This window comes from Mauremys reevesii, linkage group 26 (genome assembly GCF_016161935.1).
Source record: "Mauremys reevesii isolate NIE-2019 linkage group 26, ASM1616193v1, whole genome shotgun sequence".
Taxonomy (NCBI): domain Eukaryota; kingdom Metazoa; phylum Chordata; order Testudines; family Geoemydidae; genus Mauremys; species Mauremys reevesii.
Window position 1 is genome coordinate 4,851,254 of NC_052648.1, and position 17,002 is coordinate 4,868,255.

Below are 17,002 nucleotides of genomic sequence, written 5' to 3' on the forward strand. Positions count from 1 at the left end.
CGACCAGGGGGGCCGACCCAGCATACAACCCAGAGCTTGTTCCCGTACAGGCCCCAGCCCCACTTCCCCCCTGGGGGGGGGGTTGTACTGGTGGCTTGTCAGAGCATTGCCTGGGAGGGGAGTGTGGGTAACAAGCTCTCCCCCTCCGGCAGGGCTCACTTCCCTCCACAGAGCCAGCCACTGACCTGCTACACCGCCTAGCCCTGGGCTAGAGCCATGCCAGCCACCCCCTTCCATTCAATGCCCCCACCCAGGCAATTAGCAGCTGAGACACTCCCCAGGGCTCCCAGCTGGCAGGGCTCCAGCCCAGTAGCCACATGCTCAGCAGACCTGTGGTGAAGCTGGAAGGGTGCTAGCCAGCTTCTCTGCTGCAATCACTGCAGCCAGGCTCCCGGCCAAGGCCATCACTGCCTGGAGAGGCTGCTTCCTGCTTGGCCAGGGCGAATGGCCCCTAGCTCAGAGCTGCTGCCAGCCCAGCTGCTTTGGCTGAGTGCAGGCCCTGGCAGCATGAGCAGCACCCCCCAGCACAGACCTTCTCTGCTCAGGGGCTAGGCACCCGCTGGCCTGAGCAGGAAATGCTAATGATCCTCTCTCGCCCCAGGCTCTCGGCACCTCGTTAGAGATCTGCCACATTATAAGGCAGCGTATCCTGCCCTCACCAGCTCCATTCAGTTACGGAGGGAACAGACCCTGCAAATACCAGATGCACGTGGTCAGGGCACTGCTCCAGCTCTAGCATATTGGCTGGGGAGAGAACTTCCCTTCTCCTGAGGCCACGGGGGGCAGAGCTTCATGCCCAAGGTGGGATTCAGAATCACCCCCAGCAGCAAAGGGCCATCAGACACTCCTGCAGCAGTGTCACCCCAGCCTTCGGTGCTCTCTGGGAGCAGCCACTTTTGGGCATGCTCCTCCCTCTTCGGCTCACGCCCTGCTGTCTGTCACAGCCCAAGAGGACCCAGCACACCCCACAGGGACTGTTTCTCACCCCCGGGACCCAGCTGACCTAATGCACCCAGGGCGAAGAAACTGAAACCTGCTGTTTTGCCGTGCAGGCCAGTTGCTGCAAGTCTGTCACATGACAGACAGCAGCTGGGCGTGTGAGCTGGGCCAGGAGGCAGAGCCCCACCACAGCCCTGCTGGAAACCCCACAGGCAGCCTGGGGGAAGGGGCTGGGGTGAGAGACTAGGTCACCCTGGTCCTAAGATTCTTACCAAGCACAGCAGCTGGAGCCCTTTCCCCACCAGCATGTGGCCCATGGACTGGACAGACCCCTGCCCAGCTAGTACTTGGTAATGGGGGGAAGCAGGGAGCCTTTGCCACCCTCACCTATGTTAATTAGCATCCTCAAAGCTCCACCTGCTCCCATGTAGCAGGTGTGCCAGAGGAGCCACCAATTGCCTGCCCCTTAGCTTGCAGGGAGGGGCAGCAGAGGCCAGTCTGGCCCTGCCCCACCTGTTGGTTCCAGGCCAAGTGGGATATTTACCCCAGGCCAGGCCACTTTACTCTGACTGACAAGCCTGGGCCTGGAGGGACTAAGGGGAGTGGCTTCCCCTTTGAAAGGGGGGATAAAGGGGCACTGCCAGCTTGAGCTAGAGAACAGGGGGGGCCCTAGAACCAGCCCAGAGAGACTCCCTCGCAGGGACCTGGTCCCCCTCCTCTCAGTGCCCAGCAGCAGCGTGTCTGGGGGCCCTGGCTGAAGCCTGAGCTGGGGGAGTTAATTGGTGCCATGTTGTAGGATTGGTTACAGCAGAAGGTCTTGGCTACTGTTCTTTTACTCACTGTGCCCACACCTAATGGAGGCACCGCCCTGCTTGAGGGGGAACCCGCTGCAGCTGGGGCAGCACATGCCTGATCCTCCACCTTCCCTGCAGCTACTCACAGGCAGGTCAATGAGCTGAAAATGTGACCAACTTTCCTTCCCACACTGGGCCAGTGTTTCGATCCCTTCTCCTGGGCCAGGGAAGGGCCCAGCTGGCACCAGGAGCTTACAGGTAAGTGGTACCAGAGCTCAGTGCTGTGGCATTTATACCACAAACAGCTTTTCTACAGGAGAGTCTCTTTTTGTACAACCCCCTGGACTGGGCCCCAGAACAGGCCCCTAGGAGAGAGTCTGAGCACATGTCCCCTCCCCTCAGAGGGGGCCAGAGTCTGCATGTTCCAACAGTGGAAATCACAGCAGCAGAGTGTGGCTCAGAGCGGCAAGACCCCATGCCAGAGCCAGGCTGCCTGTGCCTTAGCCCTCCTGTTTCCTGCCAGCAGGAAGAGCTGGATGATTGGGGTTGGCCCTTGACTCAGCCAGTGCAGAAGCCCCTGTTTGCCTTTCTGGAGGCGGAGGGTTTAATTTCCACCCGAGCCCTCTCCATTAACCTTCCCCATGGAGCAGCTGATGAGTGTGTTCTGGGCCTAGTGCCCTCAATATGCCCCTCAGGCTGCAGAGCTAGCTTCAGACACCAGCATGCAGGAATCTGGGTCTAGTCTGTTGCCCCCTTTGCCACTCCCCCCTTCCCCACCATGGGGCCCCAGTGCCTCAATTCCCTCTGGATTCCTTGCTTCTCCCCCTCCTCAGGGCACAATGGCAGACCCACCGCGCAGAGCAGACTCTCCCCCCACACAGCAGTAATGACAGGAGGCATCATTCGCTTGATCTGTTTATTCCTTAAGCACTTGTGGTCCCATTGGCACGTCCTCGCCTGCCCCAGTGCTTCCTCAGGCCCACAGCCACCACAACAGCGACTGCTACAGCAGCAACAGCCCCTGCCAGCGGCACCAGCACCTCTCCCCACTCCACCAGGGGCCTGAGTCCATGGGAACCTGGGGAGGGAGAGGCTGGTTAGGCGCAAGGACAGCCGGTCAGACCCTAGTCCTCAATCACGGCCAGATCCTGCTGTAGTCTTCCCCACTGCCCCATGGGGGCCTTGCCCCCTTGCAGTTCCACACTAGGCTTGTCAGAGCTCAGCCATCCCCCCACTGAAGGAGGTGCACTGGCTTTGAGCCTGAGGGGCTCCCTCAGACCGATGCACCCTGCTGCCCCCTGAGAGAAGCATTAAGCAGCTTTACACTAGGCCCTGATGGGAAGTGAGGGGCTCCTCACATCTCTGGCCAGGTTTAAGCACTGGCTCATGGTGCCACCAGCAGCCTGGGGCTGTTCTGTATTCCCCGCCCCCCCTGGGCTCAGCAGCCCAGCCACCACTGGAAGGAGGGGCTTATCCCTCCCTCCACTATGCCTGTTGCCTCCCACCCTCCTCCAGGAGAGGGGACCTGAGAGACTCTGAGCTGGCCCCCATTCCTGGAGTACCCAAACCCTGCAGTTTAAAGCACAATACCTGCCCTGTGAGGCAAGTGGGTGCTATGGTCCCCTTTCACCCCTAGGAACCCCTGAGGCCTGCTCCATTACCTTCCTGGGCAAGGTCTTCCTCTGCTTCCTGGCCAGCACGGAAGTCCACAGGCCCCTCGGCTGTCACCAGGCTCAGGGGCTCCTTCCCCCATGTTTGGCTCTGGGAGGCTCTTCTTGCTGGAAAGAAGAGAGTGGTGTCAAGACAGTTCTCTTCCTAGTCCCTGAAAAACTGACACCCCACCCTCCCCAGGCTAGGGCTTTGGGGACTGTCTCCAGCACAAGGCCTATGGGGCAGCAGCCCAGTTCCAGCCCCCATGGGAAGGTCCTGAGAAAGTGGAGATGCCACCTCAGAGGTGCTTGGGTCACAGCTGAGGCAGAGGAGGTGCCACAGAAGTGGTCACTGTGCACCCAGGAAGGGGAGAGCCATGGTCTCATGTCAAGCCCCTTGGCTAGTGCCTGGGTGCCTTGCCAGAGGCCTATGGCCAGTCTAGATGTGTGTGTGTGTGGGGGGGGGGGGGCTTAGAGGTCCCCTGAAGGGTAGCTTGCAGGAGGCCTGATGAGACAGCTTCAGTCTAGCAAGAGCCATGACTGCTCGTAGCCAAGGCCTTCCTGCCCTGTGGAGTGAGACCTTCCTGCCATGGCCTGTCTTAACCCAGCACCCCAGATCCATGGGTCTGAAGGGCTGGTTCTAGAGCTGGCAGTCTGCCAAGCGAAGGGAAGACCCAAGGGTCTGGCTCCCAACAGGCCTGGGAGAGCCAAGAGGCAGATGCCAAGAAGGAACAGACTTACTCCTCCCCTGTAGGTTTGTGGGGCATTGGACTACACAGTGTTCCAGCCCAGAGGGCAGGCAGGCAGAGGCACTGCAGTGGAAATATACCTGGAAGCAGAGAGAATTCATGCTTGGTGAGGATGGATTAAGGGGGGGGATCTCCGGAGGGTCACTGACCTCCCTTCACCCTGAGAGCTTCCAGCTCGTGACACACACAGCCAAATGGGTGTGTCTGCTCTCAACAGCTCTGCAGGAGGCAGAAACTTAGTCATGCAGCTGCACAGGCATGACCCAGCATGGGGCTTTGCAGGCCTAAGGCCATGAGACTGGCCTGCAGGGTCACAATTGGCTCCAGACACTGGATGGGATCTGCTTCAGGCCAGGTGAGCCAGTGTGACCAGAATTGGCTACATAGGGTAGATTAGGGTCTTTTGTCCACTCAGGTGCTCCCCACCCAGCTAGGAGGAGAGGGTGGAAATTGCATTAGGAGGTTGCAAAGCAGCTTCAGGTCAGTCTGTTTCATTTGTGGGAGGATCCCTAAACAGTGGCTTGGCCGGGGAAGTCCCAGGACTAATCCCTTCTGGGGAGCAGAACCATACCGGGCCTGAGAGCGCTCGCTGGGAGGTGGCATCCACAAAGGTGAAAGTGCTGACAATAAAGCGCTGATGGTGAGATGGGAACTGCAGCCCTGAGGCCTCACCCACAGGCACCAGCTGGGTCTGGTAGTTGTCACCTTCGTAAGGGCACCTGGAAGGGCACAAGCAGTGATGGGTTGAGGCTTCTCACCTGGCAGTCACCGCCCCATCCCCACCCACTCACACTCACCCATCCACAAGGATCGGCCACTCTGGCTGCTGCAGGGGGTTGGTGCTTGGGGTGGCCCAGCACTGGTGCAGGACCAGAACCAGGCCCGGGTCCGTTCTCTGGAGGATGCGGACCTCCACATGCACAGGGTCCCTGAGAAGCTTCACCACTGGGTACTCGTGGTCTGCATAGTAGGTGCTGTAATGCTCATCTGCAGCAAGAATGAAATGAGTTGACTAAAGTCCTGCACTGACCCTGGCAGGATCACTGATTTCATAGGGGGCTTTGCAGGGCAAGTGCTGGGGCAGAGTCACCCACTGCCCCTGGTTCCTATTCTCCTGGTGACCAGACCCCACTGGCATTGGTCAAGTATCTGAACCATGGGCAACAAGAGCAGTCATGCCCTGGGGCCTAGCTGGGACACTGGAGGCAGACCAGGAAAGTCATTTCAAACAGTGATCTCCCTGAAGGGCCAGAGACCAGTGCAGCTGTGCCAGGAGACCATCCAGGCTAGGTCATGGCCAAGCCAAATTTCCTCCCTTCCCAGTGGGTATGGTTGCTGTGGGAGCAGAGGCCTCTCCCCCCCCCCGCATCCACAAGGAGCAGTGATTCAAGTCTTCAGTGCCACTCAGCAGCCCAAGGCTCCATGTCACCCCTCTGGGGCAAGCCAGGCATGCAAGTGGGCCAGACACTTAAATGTTTCAGAAGCATCTCAAGTGCTTGGCAGGCCTATGTGCAGTCACCTGTAGCAATCCTCATCTCCAAGGCTAGGGGTCCCTGCCCGACTGCAGGTGGTGGGGGAGGAAGGGTGGAGACCACAACGTTCACAGGGAGGAAGTCCTCAGCTGAGTAGCTGCAGCGGATGGTCAGCCTGGGTGGGGAAAAAGGCCAGGCAGCTGGTCACCTCTGGACTCTCCCAGAGAGCATGCTCAGACAACAGGGTGAGACCAAGACCTTGTCAGCGAGTGGTTAGTGCCTCCCCCCCATTCCTTTAATTCTGGGGGGGGGGGGGGAGATCAGGTGACCTCCCCTGCAGGATGAGATCCAGGCAGGGAGCTCAGCAGTGGGTTTATGAAGAGCCAGTGCTCATCCCCTAGCCCTCCCTGGAAGGGGAGGTTCCCTCCCAGGAGAGAGGGACCCAAACTCTGCTTGGCTGACAAGGGGACCCCTCCCTTTCCAGCAGAGACCTCCAAGCTTTGCCAGGCCTGTTACCTGAAGGTGCTGTCCCGAGTGATGGAGCCGGAACGGGATGTGAGCACTTGGCGGTCTGCTACCAGCTCGTTCTCATACACCCTCTGGTCTCCAGATGTCTGCAAAGGGAGGAGGAGAGAGGCTGGAGGCACCAGAAAGGCCTTGTGCAAGGGAGAATTCACATGTGGTAGCCAGCTCAGCCCTCTACAGCCAACAGGTCCAAGATCTAACGGCCCAGGCTGTGCCCTCCCCCCCACGCCTCTTTTGCAGGAGTCAGGTCTTGAGGCAGTGACTTGAGCCAGTCTGCATAGGAGAGGCCCAGCCCAGCTTTGCTCATGTTCTCAAGTTGACCAGAAACTGGTCAATATACCAGCCCACCCCCCAAATCTCAGGTGGCATTCCAGGACTAGCGTTCAGTGTAGCTAGTAGTCTAGTGGCATGAGAACAGGCTGTTTTCCTGGCCAGTCTGTAGCACAGCTACCAGACACTAAGCTTGTTCCATGTAGGGACCCAGCCAGATCAATGGGTGCCAGGTCCCTTTAGCTCCAAGGCTATTTGGCCTTTCCATGAACCACTTACACAAGCATTAGCAGCCGCTAGGGAGCGGGGTCTGTAGGCTGCTGGTGCGTCACCACAGCTCTGCATTAGCGGAGCTGTAGGGCCCAAACCTTGGACAACCTGTAGGCTCAGAACCCCAGGCTACAAGGGGCAAGTCTGAGTCTCAGGACAGATCAGATACAGCCTCATGGTGACTGAGTGACACCCCCTCTCCTCCCCCAGAACCTCAAGGAGGATCAGGTAGCTCAGGAGTGATGGGAAGTGCCTTGGACTGACTGACAGGTGCCCTCCCTTACCTGGACAGTGGTCCCGCAGGCTGAGAGTGGGAAGCGATACACAACGAAGGCTTCGTTCCTAGACACCGGGGCACATCTGCTGCCGTGAGCGCTGACCAGGTGCACAGAGCTCAGGTCCAGGGGTGGCATGGTCACATCCCTTGAGATTGCAACTGAGAACTGGCCATCTGGGGTGCACTGGGCGGTCACTGGGGAAGAGCCATGTGGTACCTCAGCAGGGAGCTGCAGCCTCTGCTGGAGCCATTTGCCTGGGGACCCCTGCCCACCCCCACCATGAAGCAGGCGCCTCTAGAGGGGAGGAGACGACTAGCTAGAACTAGTCCTGCCCCTGACAGTCACTGGGATGAGTGACAGGACAGGCCTGGCCTCAGAGGGACAGACTCCATCACTGGGTCCTAAAGCCCACAGGGGCCCTGGTCCCTAGGCCCCAACAGGGTTCTTCCTCCCAGACAACCCCCAGTATCTGCCTGTTGGAGATGCCCCAGCAGCTCCCCGTGGCAGAGGAAAGCCCTTGCTCACCCTTGTCGCCATAGTAGCAGGGAGTCAGCCTGTCACCAGGCTGGTAGCAGCAGCCCAGCTCTTCGCAGTCGCCTCGTGCAATGGGTGGGGCAGCGCACGGCAGTCGAGCCGAGGACTGGACGGCAGAGCACACGCTAGGGCTCGGGGCATCCCCGGCTACAGAGAGAGGCAAGATATGGTGCTTGCTCAGACAGTTCCCCCCTGCAACCACACCCTGTCCATGAGAAGAGGGAGCCCCCCGGGTGGCTGAGAGAGACCTGGGAACCAGACAAGGCAGGGCCTCCTCCTGCACCACCAGGGGCTGGAGCTTCTGCTTCTCTTCAGCCATACACAAGAGAAGTTGGTCAGTGCCTGGACCCCCAGTTATCCACGCAGAAGGTGGGAGCAGGAAACAGCTTCTCCCATGGCCAAGTGCCTCCTCAGGGAGGTGGCTAATTCCAGGCAGCTGGTCCAGCATCTCCAGAGACAAGGCCTCCAGCTACACCAAGCAGCATCCTTCAGGAAGATCCCAGTGTCAGTGCAGTTCCACCCCCAGCCTGGGCACAGAGCCTCTTACCTAGAAGGTGATTTGGGCACCTCAGCTCCTCCTTGTAGGAAGCCATAGGACTGTCGACCTGGACTGTCATCACAAAGCTGCCATCCTAAGCAGGAAACAGATTGCACCAGTGATGGTTCAAGCCACCCAGAGTCCCTCCCCAGCACCACATGCTCCAGGAGAGCCAGGGGGCCTGAATGATTTAGGGGGACAGCAGGATTCACATCCACCCCAGCCAGGCACCTGGACCCACAAGTCAGTCCCAGCATGGACAAGCAGGCAGCTAGGAGTCCTATAGCAAAGATCACCCTTCCCCCAGCCTTGATATTCTGCCTCTGGCCCCTCAAGGGGAGAACATGGCACCATCGGCATTAGCGCGCGTCAGACCCTAGCACCAGTTGGCCTGGACGGGTTTAGCATCTCAGTGGCAGAACACTGACAAGAAACCAAGATTTGACTTCCACTCTCTGACCTAGCTGCTAGGCCAGACCACGCCCTGCACAGTCAGGTCCTGAGCCAGGGCTGGCTCCAGGTTTTTTGCCACCCCAAGCATGTGCTTGGAACGCTGGCCCTGCCCTGAGCCACAGTCTAACCGAGGGATAGAGCCAGGAGCCAGCTTTACTGGGAGAGAAGAAACAAGGTGGAGGATTTCAGGCCTCCCCGCATTGCTGCGGCCAAGCTCTCCCTCTGCATGGGGGACTCCACCCTCTGAGCTGGGCCAGCAGAGGGACTGCTGGCCAGAGCCACAGATCCAAGGGGTGAGACAAGCCAGCTGCAGTGACATCACTCTGGGAGCAGGGAGATCACTAGCTCCCAGCTGCAGGGATGGAAGCCAGGTCAGTGCAAGTGTTTCCAAGGCAGGGGTGGGGAAGGAGCAGAGCAAACCCATGTCAAGTCCCCCCGACTAGTAATGCTGCATGTTGTTCACAGCACTGGCCAGCCTAGGCGCTCAGGATGGTGTGTGGACACCAGCCATGCCTCAGCCTCCCTGAAGCTCAGGAGCAGGCTTGGACATATGGAAACAGAGGCACAGATGTGAAGAGACTTGCTGCACATGGGAAGATAGTGGCAGGATTAGAACTCAGCTCTCTGACTCCCAGCTTAATGCACTAATGGCTAGACCCTTGCAGACAGATCCAGCATGGTCTCCTCACACCCCCTTCATAAGCACTGCTACCCATCCCATTCATGCTGGGGGGTCCCAGACAGGGCCTTACCCTCTCGTGGGCATAACACCCAGTATAGAACGCCTCGACCACCACGGAGCCATCGGCTTGCTGCTCGACACGCGTCCCGCAGGCAGGGTTGCTCTGCAGAGCGTGGGACCTGCCTTCTGCATCTGGAGGCCAAGAGGGGCATCAGATGAAGCACCTTCAGCCCTGTTCCTTCTAGTCCCAGATCCGCTGCCTCCCCCATTGCCAGACCCTGAGCAGGGAGGCTCTGCAGAGGAGTCATGCCACTGACCCCTCCCTTCCACCACCAAGGCATTTGAAGCCCTGCCAGTTAAGGTCAGCAGTGGGGATGGAGTAGGAGCCTGCCTTACAGGGCACAGACTGTTCAGAGACAGGCCAATGCCATGGGCCAGCCCACATAGTTTAGGGCTAGTTTCACTCCATTTCCTTCCCTTTAGCCTCACAACGGGGACTCCCCCACCTCTTTGCACCACCTCAGCAGCTTGGCATTTATCCTCCATCTTTGGGGATACTTCTCCCCCTACAGCTGTAACTGAGGTATAACATTAGCCAAGTCATTCAGCAGCCAATGCACCCCACCCCAGAGCCAGGTCTCCAGCAGAGACAGGGGATGGGTCACCAGAGGATTCCCTGTTCTGTTCATGCTCTCTGGGGCACCTGGCATTGGCCACCATCAGGTGACAGGATACTGGGCTAGATGGACCTTCCAGCCAACCCAGTCTAGCTTATGTTCTTATGCATTACTGGAGTAGTTTGGTGCACCAGCAGTCAGGGGGTTTTGACCTACTTCAGACACTTGCTGGTTTCTGCTAAGTAACTGGGCTCATTGCTCCCAAGGTAGTCTCTGGTCTAGCACCTTTTATCCAAGCAGCTCAGAGCTTTGGGGACAGTCAATATGCATTGACTTTGTACCATCATTGGAGGCAAGCAGACAAGACCCAACACCCCAGGAAGTTACTTGTAGTCAGAGACCCCACAGCACCTCCTCAGCTCTACCTGCTAGGGGATACTGCCTCCCAGAATCCCAGCAACACCTTAGAGAAACCAAAGGATTTTAGCTTTGCTCAACTTACCCAGAGCTCTCAGCACAAGGGGAGCCATCTCAGTCTGGTTTGGGAGCAGGCTGAACACCAAGCTTCTCTGCCCACAGGTCAGCCAGCTAATATCCCAAAGAGCCCCCCCATTCCTAGAGCCACCCTGAGCCCCCCCACTCAGAAAAAATAGGCCACAAAAGACCCAAAACATCATGGCAGCCTTACTCCCCAAACTACCCCACCTATGCTGCTACTCACAGCTTTCTGAGCCATTGGCTGGGTCTTATACCCTTCGAGGAGCCAGCACTGAGAGCTAAATTCCTATATGGATCAGGTGTGATTCCAACAGGCCAACAGTCTGTTTACACCTTCCAATGGGCCTTGATTTGAAACTCACTGCACTGGGTCCAAATTGATCAAAACCTTCCCACCCACTCACGTCCCTTCTAAAGTGTTCTATTGATTTTTCTCATCCCCAAACCCTTGTTAAGACCCTACAGGTTTTGCTAATGCAACAGGAAACATTCTAAAAGGGAAACAAAGTATTTGAAGGCTGAGGGGGCATCTAGGGGGCAAGGGGCTATTTATTGGCTGGAAAAAACAAGTGTGGAAAAGGAAGAAAGCCGGAATGCTTGGGAGCTTGCGAACTCCTTTTGTCAGATGACTGTAAAGTGCTAGGAGGTTTTATTATTTATAGAGGGGTAAACTGAGCCCCGGTCTTATCCCCCCACCCTCCATGGGAGTAGTATCTGTGCAAATTAATCCAATTGCAGCCTACCCAGGCCTAGCCTCTCCATCCCCCCGATCACTTTTCTCATCTCATCCCGTTCCCCCTCAGGTTACGTCTACGCTGCAATCCAGGGGGGTGACTGCTGCACCCGTAGGTGCACCCCAGCTAGCTCAGGGATGGGAACAGCAAAGCCACACAGCATGGGCTGTCCAAGCCTGCCTGGGCCCCTGGGTTCTGCCTGGGCCCCTGAGACCTGTGCTGCTGCAGCTTTGCTGCTGTTGGTACCCACGCTAGCTAGATCAAAGCTAGCTCTGGTATGCGGAGACATGCCCTGAGCGGGCCCCTCCCTGCACGTGCGCCTGCGTCTCTCCACACCTCCAATCCCCCGCTCCCCCCAAAGAGCAGATACAGACAGACAGACGGCAAAGAGCCAGGGGAGAAGGGAAAAGGGAAAGACACGTGGTCTGCTATGGGCAGATACTGGGGGCTGGTTGTACAGTGGTACCTTCTCCGGGGCAGGCAGGGACACCTGTATTCATGGCCGTTTGGGTCAGGTTGGGGGGCAGGGAGCAGGAGGTGGGGTCAGCTTGATAGGCTCAGCAGGGCTCAGACAGCAGGAGCCTCCTGCAGGACGGCAGGGGCACATCACCCGAACCTGACAGACACCAGGGCTTGCAACTCAGGTGGCTTGGTGGCAGTGTGGCCTATTGGCCAGAGCCCTGGACTGGGGCCCTAGCGATGTCAGTTCTATTCCTAGCTGTGGCCTGCTGGGTGAGCTAGGGCACGTTGCTTCTGCTCTCTGTGCCTCAATTTCCCCATCTGTAAAATGGTGTTAATTCTGTTGACCTGCTTCGTAAAGCTCTTTGAAATGAAATGTGCTGGATGAGACCTGGGTGTTATCGTGACTAGAACCACAGTGCAGGGCAGCAAATAAGAAAAAGGAGCAGCACCAACATACAAAGTGAAAAAGGCAGTTCTTGCTGGGGAGTCCTTTATATCCCTTCTTCACTCATAGGTCACCATCTGCCACCATGGAAGGTTCTCGCACCAACTTCTCATGAGCATCAGGGCCTTGACTTGCCTGGAAAACAGGCATGTTTCCTGTAGGCTGGGCCGGACCTGCCAGAGCTGCTCAAAAATATTTTTTCCCCCCCTGTAAAAATTTCAGTTTTTTGGTGAAATGTCAAATACTGAAAATTTCGGCCAAAACTCAAAATCTTGGAAAGGAGAGGCATCATGGGACTCCATAGCCATGGTGCATTGTGGGAGATGTAGTGCAGCTAGGGAGCCTGGCCCATAGAGGAGAATGGGAATTTGGGGTAACTGAACTACAGTTCCCATGAGGCATTGCAGCAGCAGCGCCAAACTGAAATATTGTGGTTGTCAGGTGTTTGGAGGTTTCTTTTTTAATGAAAAATTGAAATTGTCGGTAGAAAACTGGCACTTGTTCAGAAAAAGTGTTTGGTGGAAAACCCAATTTTTCAAAATGTTGATGGAAAATGTTCAACCAGAAGTAACCTCTACCTTAGCTGTAGCCCACCTGTGCTCCCGGGGGGCGGAGTCCCAATTCTCCAGCAGGAGCTCCCAGGTGAGCCTTCTTAAAGGGAAAAAGACCTTCCCATAATTCCAAGACAATCGTCTATCGCCCTTAAACCACTGCAGGCTCCGTCCCGAAGGGGAGCTCCTTTGGCAGGCGGATTCCAGTGTTATAACACCCATCTCGGCACCTCAGTATTCAGCTACGTAAATCCATGCGGATTATGCATTTTATGCAAAGTCGCATACATTTAATGCCAGTAAAAATACACTGGGTTTTGCCTTGCTGATAGGTTCTGTCTCTCAGGGCCGCCCAGAGGGGGCAAGTGGGGCAATTTGCCCCAGGCCCCGGCCGCACTGGGGCCCCGCGAGCTGCTCCAGGTTTTCGGCGGCACTTCGGCGGCGAGCCCTTCACTCACTCCGGGTCTCTGGCGGCGGGTCCTTCAGTGCAGCGGAAGACTTGGAGCGAGTGAAGGACCCGCCGCGGAAGTGCTGCTGCAGCCTCGGAGCGCCATCCGGTGAGTACAAGCGCCACAAGCAGCGGGGGGGAAGCCCATGATCGGCGGCATTTAGGCTGCTCTACCGCCACTGCTTCATTCTTCGGATGCATTCGGCGGCAGGTCTTTCCCTCCGAGAGGGACCCGCTGCTGAATTGCTGCCGAAGACCCAGCCCTGCCCCAGGCCCCCTGAATCCTCTGGGCGGCCCTGCTGTCTCTGAAAAGGAGGCTAATGATGTTGAGCTACATCCTAGGGTTAGCTGGTGTTTGACGCATGCTGTGGGTTATACAAGTGCGGCGAAATGCCTAAAATCCACATCAGGAGACATTTTCATTCACTTCTGAAGCAGTGGAGCCTATGGGTGAAAGCAGATGCTCGGCCGCCAGGAGGCCTGGGGGTCTATCCCATTCTGGGCAAACTTAGGCAAATCACATCCCCACTCTGTGACTCAGTTTTGCCATCTGTAAAATGGGAAGGATCATATAGGGATAGAGCACACCAAACTCCCTCTGCCGTTGGGCAGCTGAGTGAGAGAGTGTGTGTGTGTGTGCATGCACGCCCACGTTCACACACAAGAGTATGTGTGTACTAGAGATCCAGTCTTGCACTTTGTTTCTCAGTCAGATCAGCAGGTGGCAGCTGACAGTTGTTTTTTCCCACTGAAGGGCTCTAGCATGCAGTGGTGAAATCAGTTTCACTTCAGCACAGACTTTTAGATGTTAGTCATGGACTGTAACTACCTATAGCTTTCGTCGCCCCAGTCCTCAGTTTCACTGCCCACGAGCAAGTCGCCTTCGCTGGGATAATGGCTACAAGTCCCTTCTCCCAGTTGCTAGATTTTAAAATAGAATAGCGCAGGATGTGGCCAAGGTCTCTCGCAGAGGGGACTCACGTGGAGCTGACTTTCTCAATGAATGCTCCGTTCATTTCTCCCAGCACCTTCCCTGTGCCATGGCTCCTCCCCAGAGTCAGATGCAAGAGTTTAACTCCACGGCCCATTTCATCCTCACCTTTCTGCTAAGCCTGCCATCAAAGGGCCGCGTGTCATGGGTGCCCACCTGGACCAAGACCCACCTAACCCACCAAAGAGCCACTGGACGGTAACAAGTTTTGGCCACTGCCAGCCTGACCTTGGGGGTTGCAACTTTTCAAACGCCATCCCCTGGGCCAAGGATGTCACGTCGTGACAACACCTGCATCACGACGTCACATTGACCCCTCCCAAGGCCACGGCTATGGTTTATATTCCAGCAGCACCTCCAGGCCCCTTCTGAACTGAAGGAGCAGTTGTGCTAGGTGCTGGATATTCACACAGTGAGAGACACTCCTGCCAGCGCAAGAGACATCCCCACTGGGCGGGTGGGGAACTGAGACACACACTGGTTCAGTGACTGGCCTGAGGACACACAGTCGGGGAGACGGCAGAAGCAGGAGTTGACCCAGGTCTCCAGGCTCCCAAACCACAAGGCCACCTTCTCAAAACCAGAGGGGGCTGCATTAGCCCCCAAGGTGTTTCAGTTCTGTGGGTGTTTCCATGCAGTGTTTAATGGCTTCCGTGATTAGGGCTGGGGCTGTAGGATAACCAAATCCATACTGGGAGCCTCTAACCTAATCCACCAATTGCCACGGGGCAGAAACACTCACAGGCTCCTGGAGGTGCACGCTGGAGCTTCCCCCCCAGGGAGAATGCACCAGAGCAGCAGCAGGTGTGGGGTAAGGTTTGATAACCCGCTTTCAGCCCCGCTTCTGCAAACACGCTGTGGTTTGGGTGCCACTGGAAATGCAGAAGTGGCCAAGGAGCAGGTGACCTTTGACAGAAGACTGTCTTGCACCCCTAGCTCGCACACACACGGACACACACCCACATTCCGGTGGTTTGTTTTCAGACTGGCTTTTCTCCACCTTTCACACCCAGCAGAGCGTGGGGCTGGCTGCCAGCCAGGTGAGCTGTCTCCTGTCCTTGGCCAGCCTGTGCAGGGTGAGGATGCAGATGCAAATTGACCTGGGCATGGGAGGCAGTGCCAGCCTGGAGGGAGTGGCAGTTCAACTGTCCTGATTGCAAAAAGCCGGAGGAGCAGAACACGGGGGAAGTGGCAGCCACAGCCGTCTGCCTGTCCTGATGCCGCTGTCTAGTGCTCTGAGTGGGGCAAAGGGGAATTATTAAGGAACTCTAGGGTGCGTGTGAGGGTGGGTGCTCACCCGGGCTGCACACCCCTCTGGGGGAATACACAGAGCCAGGCGAGGGAGCATGCAGTACCCAGTGCTGGGGCGTCCTCCCCAGACAATGTGATAACAGGGTGGGGGGAAGCTCTTGGCAGACGGCCTTTGCTGTAGCTCTTCGAGCAGAGTCGTGGGAAGTCAGATGCTCCAACTTGCTTCATTCCCTTGCAGATGGGCCCAGAAAAGAGGCCGGCAGGGGAATCCACCCCCAACATAGCAGACTCCCACTCAGATGGCCCTCCCTTGGCCAGGCAGCAACCCCCAGCAGCGGAGGAGAAATAGTCACCCTCATGGATGAAGCCCTGGCAGATCCACCTCGCTCCAGTACTGAAAGAATTCAACCTGCATTGAGCCATACGCCAAATATCCCATGCCACACAGAGCCACTGAAGTCACCACTCGGATACAAGCAGCTACAACCAGCCAAAGTGTAAGCACATCAAGACACATGGAGAGCAGGATCCCAGCCGTGTTACTACAGGCCCTGTCATTTGTCCTCTAAAATATGAACACCGGCAAAAATGACCCCTGCTAAATTCCTCTGGTTCCTGAAAGGGGAAGATCAGCAAAAGGCCAGCATTAAAACACAGAGCAAAGCGTTTGTCCTACAAACCTGGGCTTAACCCTGCGAGACATTTTAAGATACAGCTGTCCTGCGGCTTTTTACTTTAAGTCCCTTCTCTAGTTCTTTTTTTTTTTTTAATGAAAGGAGAGTTGCGGCTGTAAACTGAGGCTGTAATGTATTATTATGAATGACGTGTGATTAATAAAGGGGGTAGTTTTGCTTGATGGGAATTTTATATCCTGTTAAACAGAAGGTGTCGAAATGCCCCCTTTAAACGAAGGTTTGGCTGGGAGAATGTCAAGCTAAAACTTTTAATCTTTAGCCAGATTTTGAGTCTGTAAACATGGCTCTGTATTCGAGACCTTGGTGGATTACTCAGTGCAAGTCTCTGAAGGGATGGTAGAGAAATCACTCCGCCTGTATGTGTCCTAGCTTCACTTGACTATGGGGCTGGCCTTGTGCAGTATGTCTTGCTCCTTCCCCAGAGGTGGCTGCACTTGGTGGGGCTGGTGGACAGTCAGGATGTATGAGAATGAAAGATGCTATGGGAGGGTCAAAGGCCATTAGGGATGGACAAGTAGGGAGTACTGCTCTTTGCAAATGTCCCTGCCTTGATGCCCACCCCCAGCTCCCTGCTCTGATGCCCTCACTGCTCCCAACCCTGTGTTCACCTGTAGGTAAGTACATTTGTACTTAAATACATACTTAAGCATTTAAAGTACTCCACATGCTTGTACTTAAGTACTTGACATATTCTGTACTTAGTGCTTGTATTTCAATACATTCGAAAAGTACTTGAAGGATAATTTTCTTTTATCTGTGAGTACCTTTTCAGAATAGTTTTTTGAAACAATCACCTGCCTCTCCCCTATCCCATACTCTGTTTGGCCCCTAGAACCTGGCTTGGGAGCTTCAGACCCTGAGTTCTGGCTGCCAGGGCTTTTTCTTGCTTGGTAGAAAATGTGAAGGCGGGACTTAGAAAACGGTTTCGGAATATTTTGATCTGTGACACAGCTGCAAGTAACAGAAGTACAAAGTCATTTATTGCTGTTTCTGTATCCCAGACATTTTTTAAGTTGGGTTGGCTGCAGAATCGGGATTAGAGAAAAAATGCAAAGGAACTGTTTGTTTTTTTTTAAATAAGATCTGGATTGTTGTGACAACCTCAAGCTACAGCATCCAGAGGTATACAGCTATATACAATGGAAAGGAAATGTCTA

General features: G+C 56.0%; 1 protein-coding gene and 1 long non-coding RNA gene across 2 annotated transcripts; one reads left to right on the forward strand and one right to left on the reverse strand.

Annotated features, from left to right (window-relative positions):
* The first annotated feature begins 1,455 nt into the window (after positions 1-1,455).
* Positions 1,456-16,666, forward strand: LOC120391538. The gene is made up of 2 exons (XR_005591383.1): positions 1,456-1,991; positions 15,389-16,666. It is a non-coding gene; the product is annotated as an uncharacterized LOC120391538 (long non-coding RNA).
* LOC120391536 (zona pellucida sperm-binding protein 4-like) lies at positions 2,636-10,492 on the reverse strand. The gene is made up of 12 exons (XM_039515247.1): positions 10,273-10,492; positions 9,224-9,345; positions 8,028-8,112; positions 7,472-7,627; positions 6,953-7,140; positions 6,120-6,217; positions 5,651-5,778; positions 4,929-5,118; positions 4,703-4,850; positions 4,124-4,211; positions 3,395-3,511; positions 2,636-2,811 (listed from the first exon to the last, which is right to left on the reverse strand). Exons 1-12 carry the CDS (start codon positions 10,445-10,447, stop codon positions 2,657-2,659), a joined length of 1,650 nt encoding a protein of 549 aa, XP_039371181.1. The 5' UTR covers positions 10,448-10,492; the 3' UTR covers positions 2,636-2,656.
* Positions 16,667-17,002: the final 336 nt, after the last annotated feature.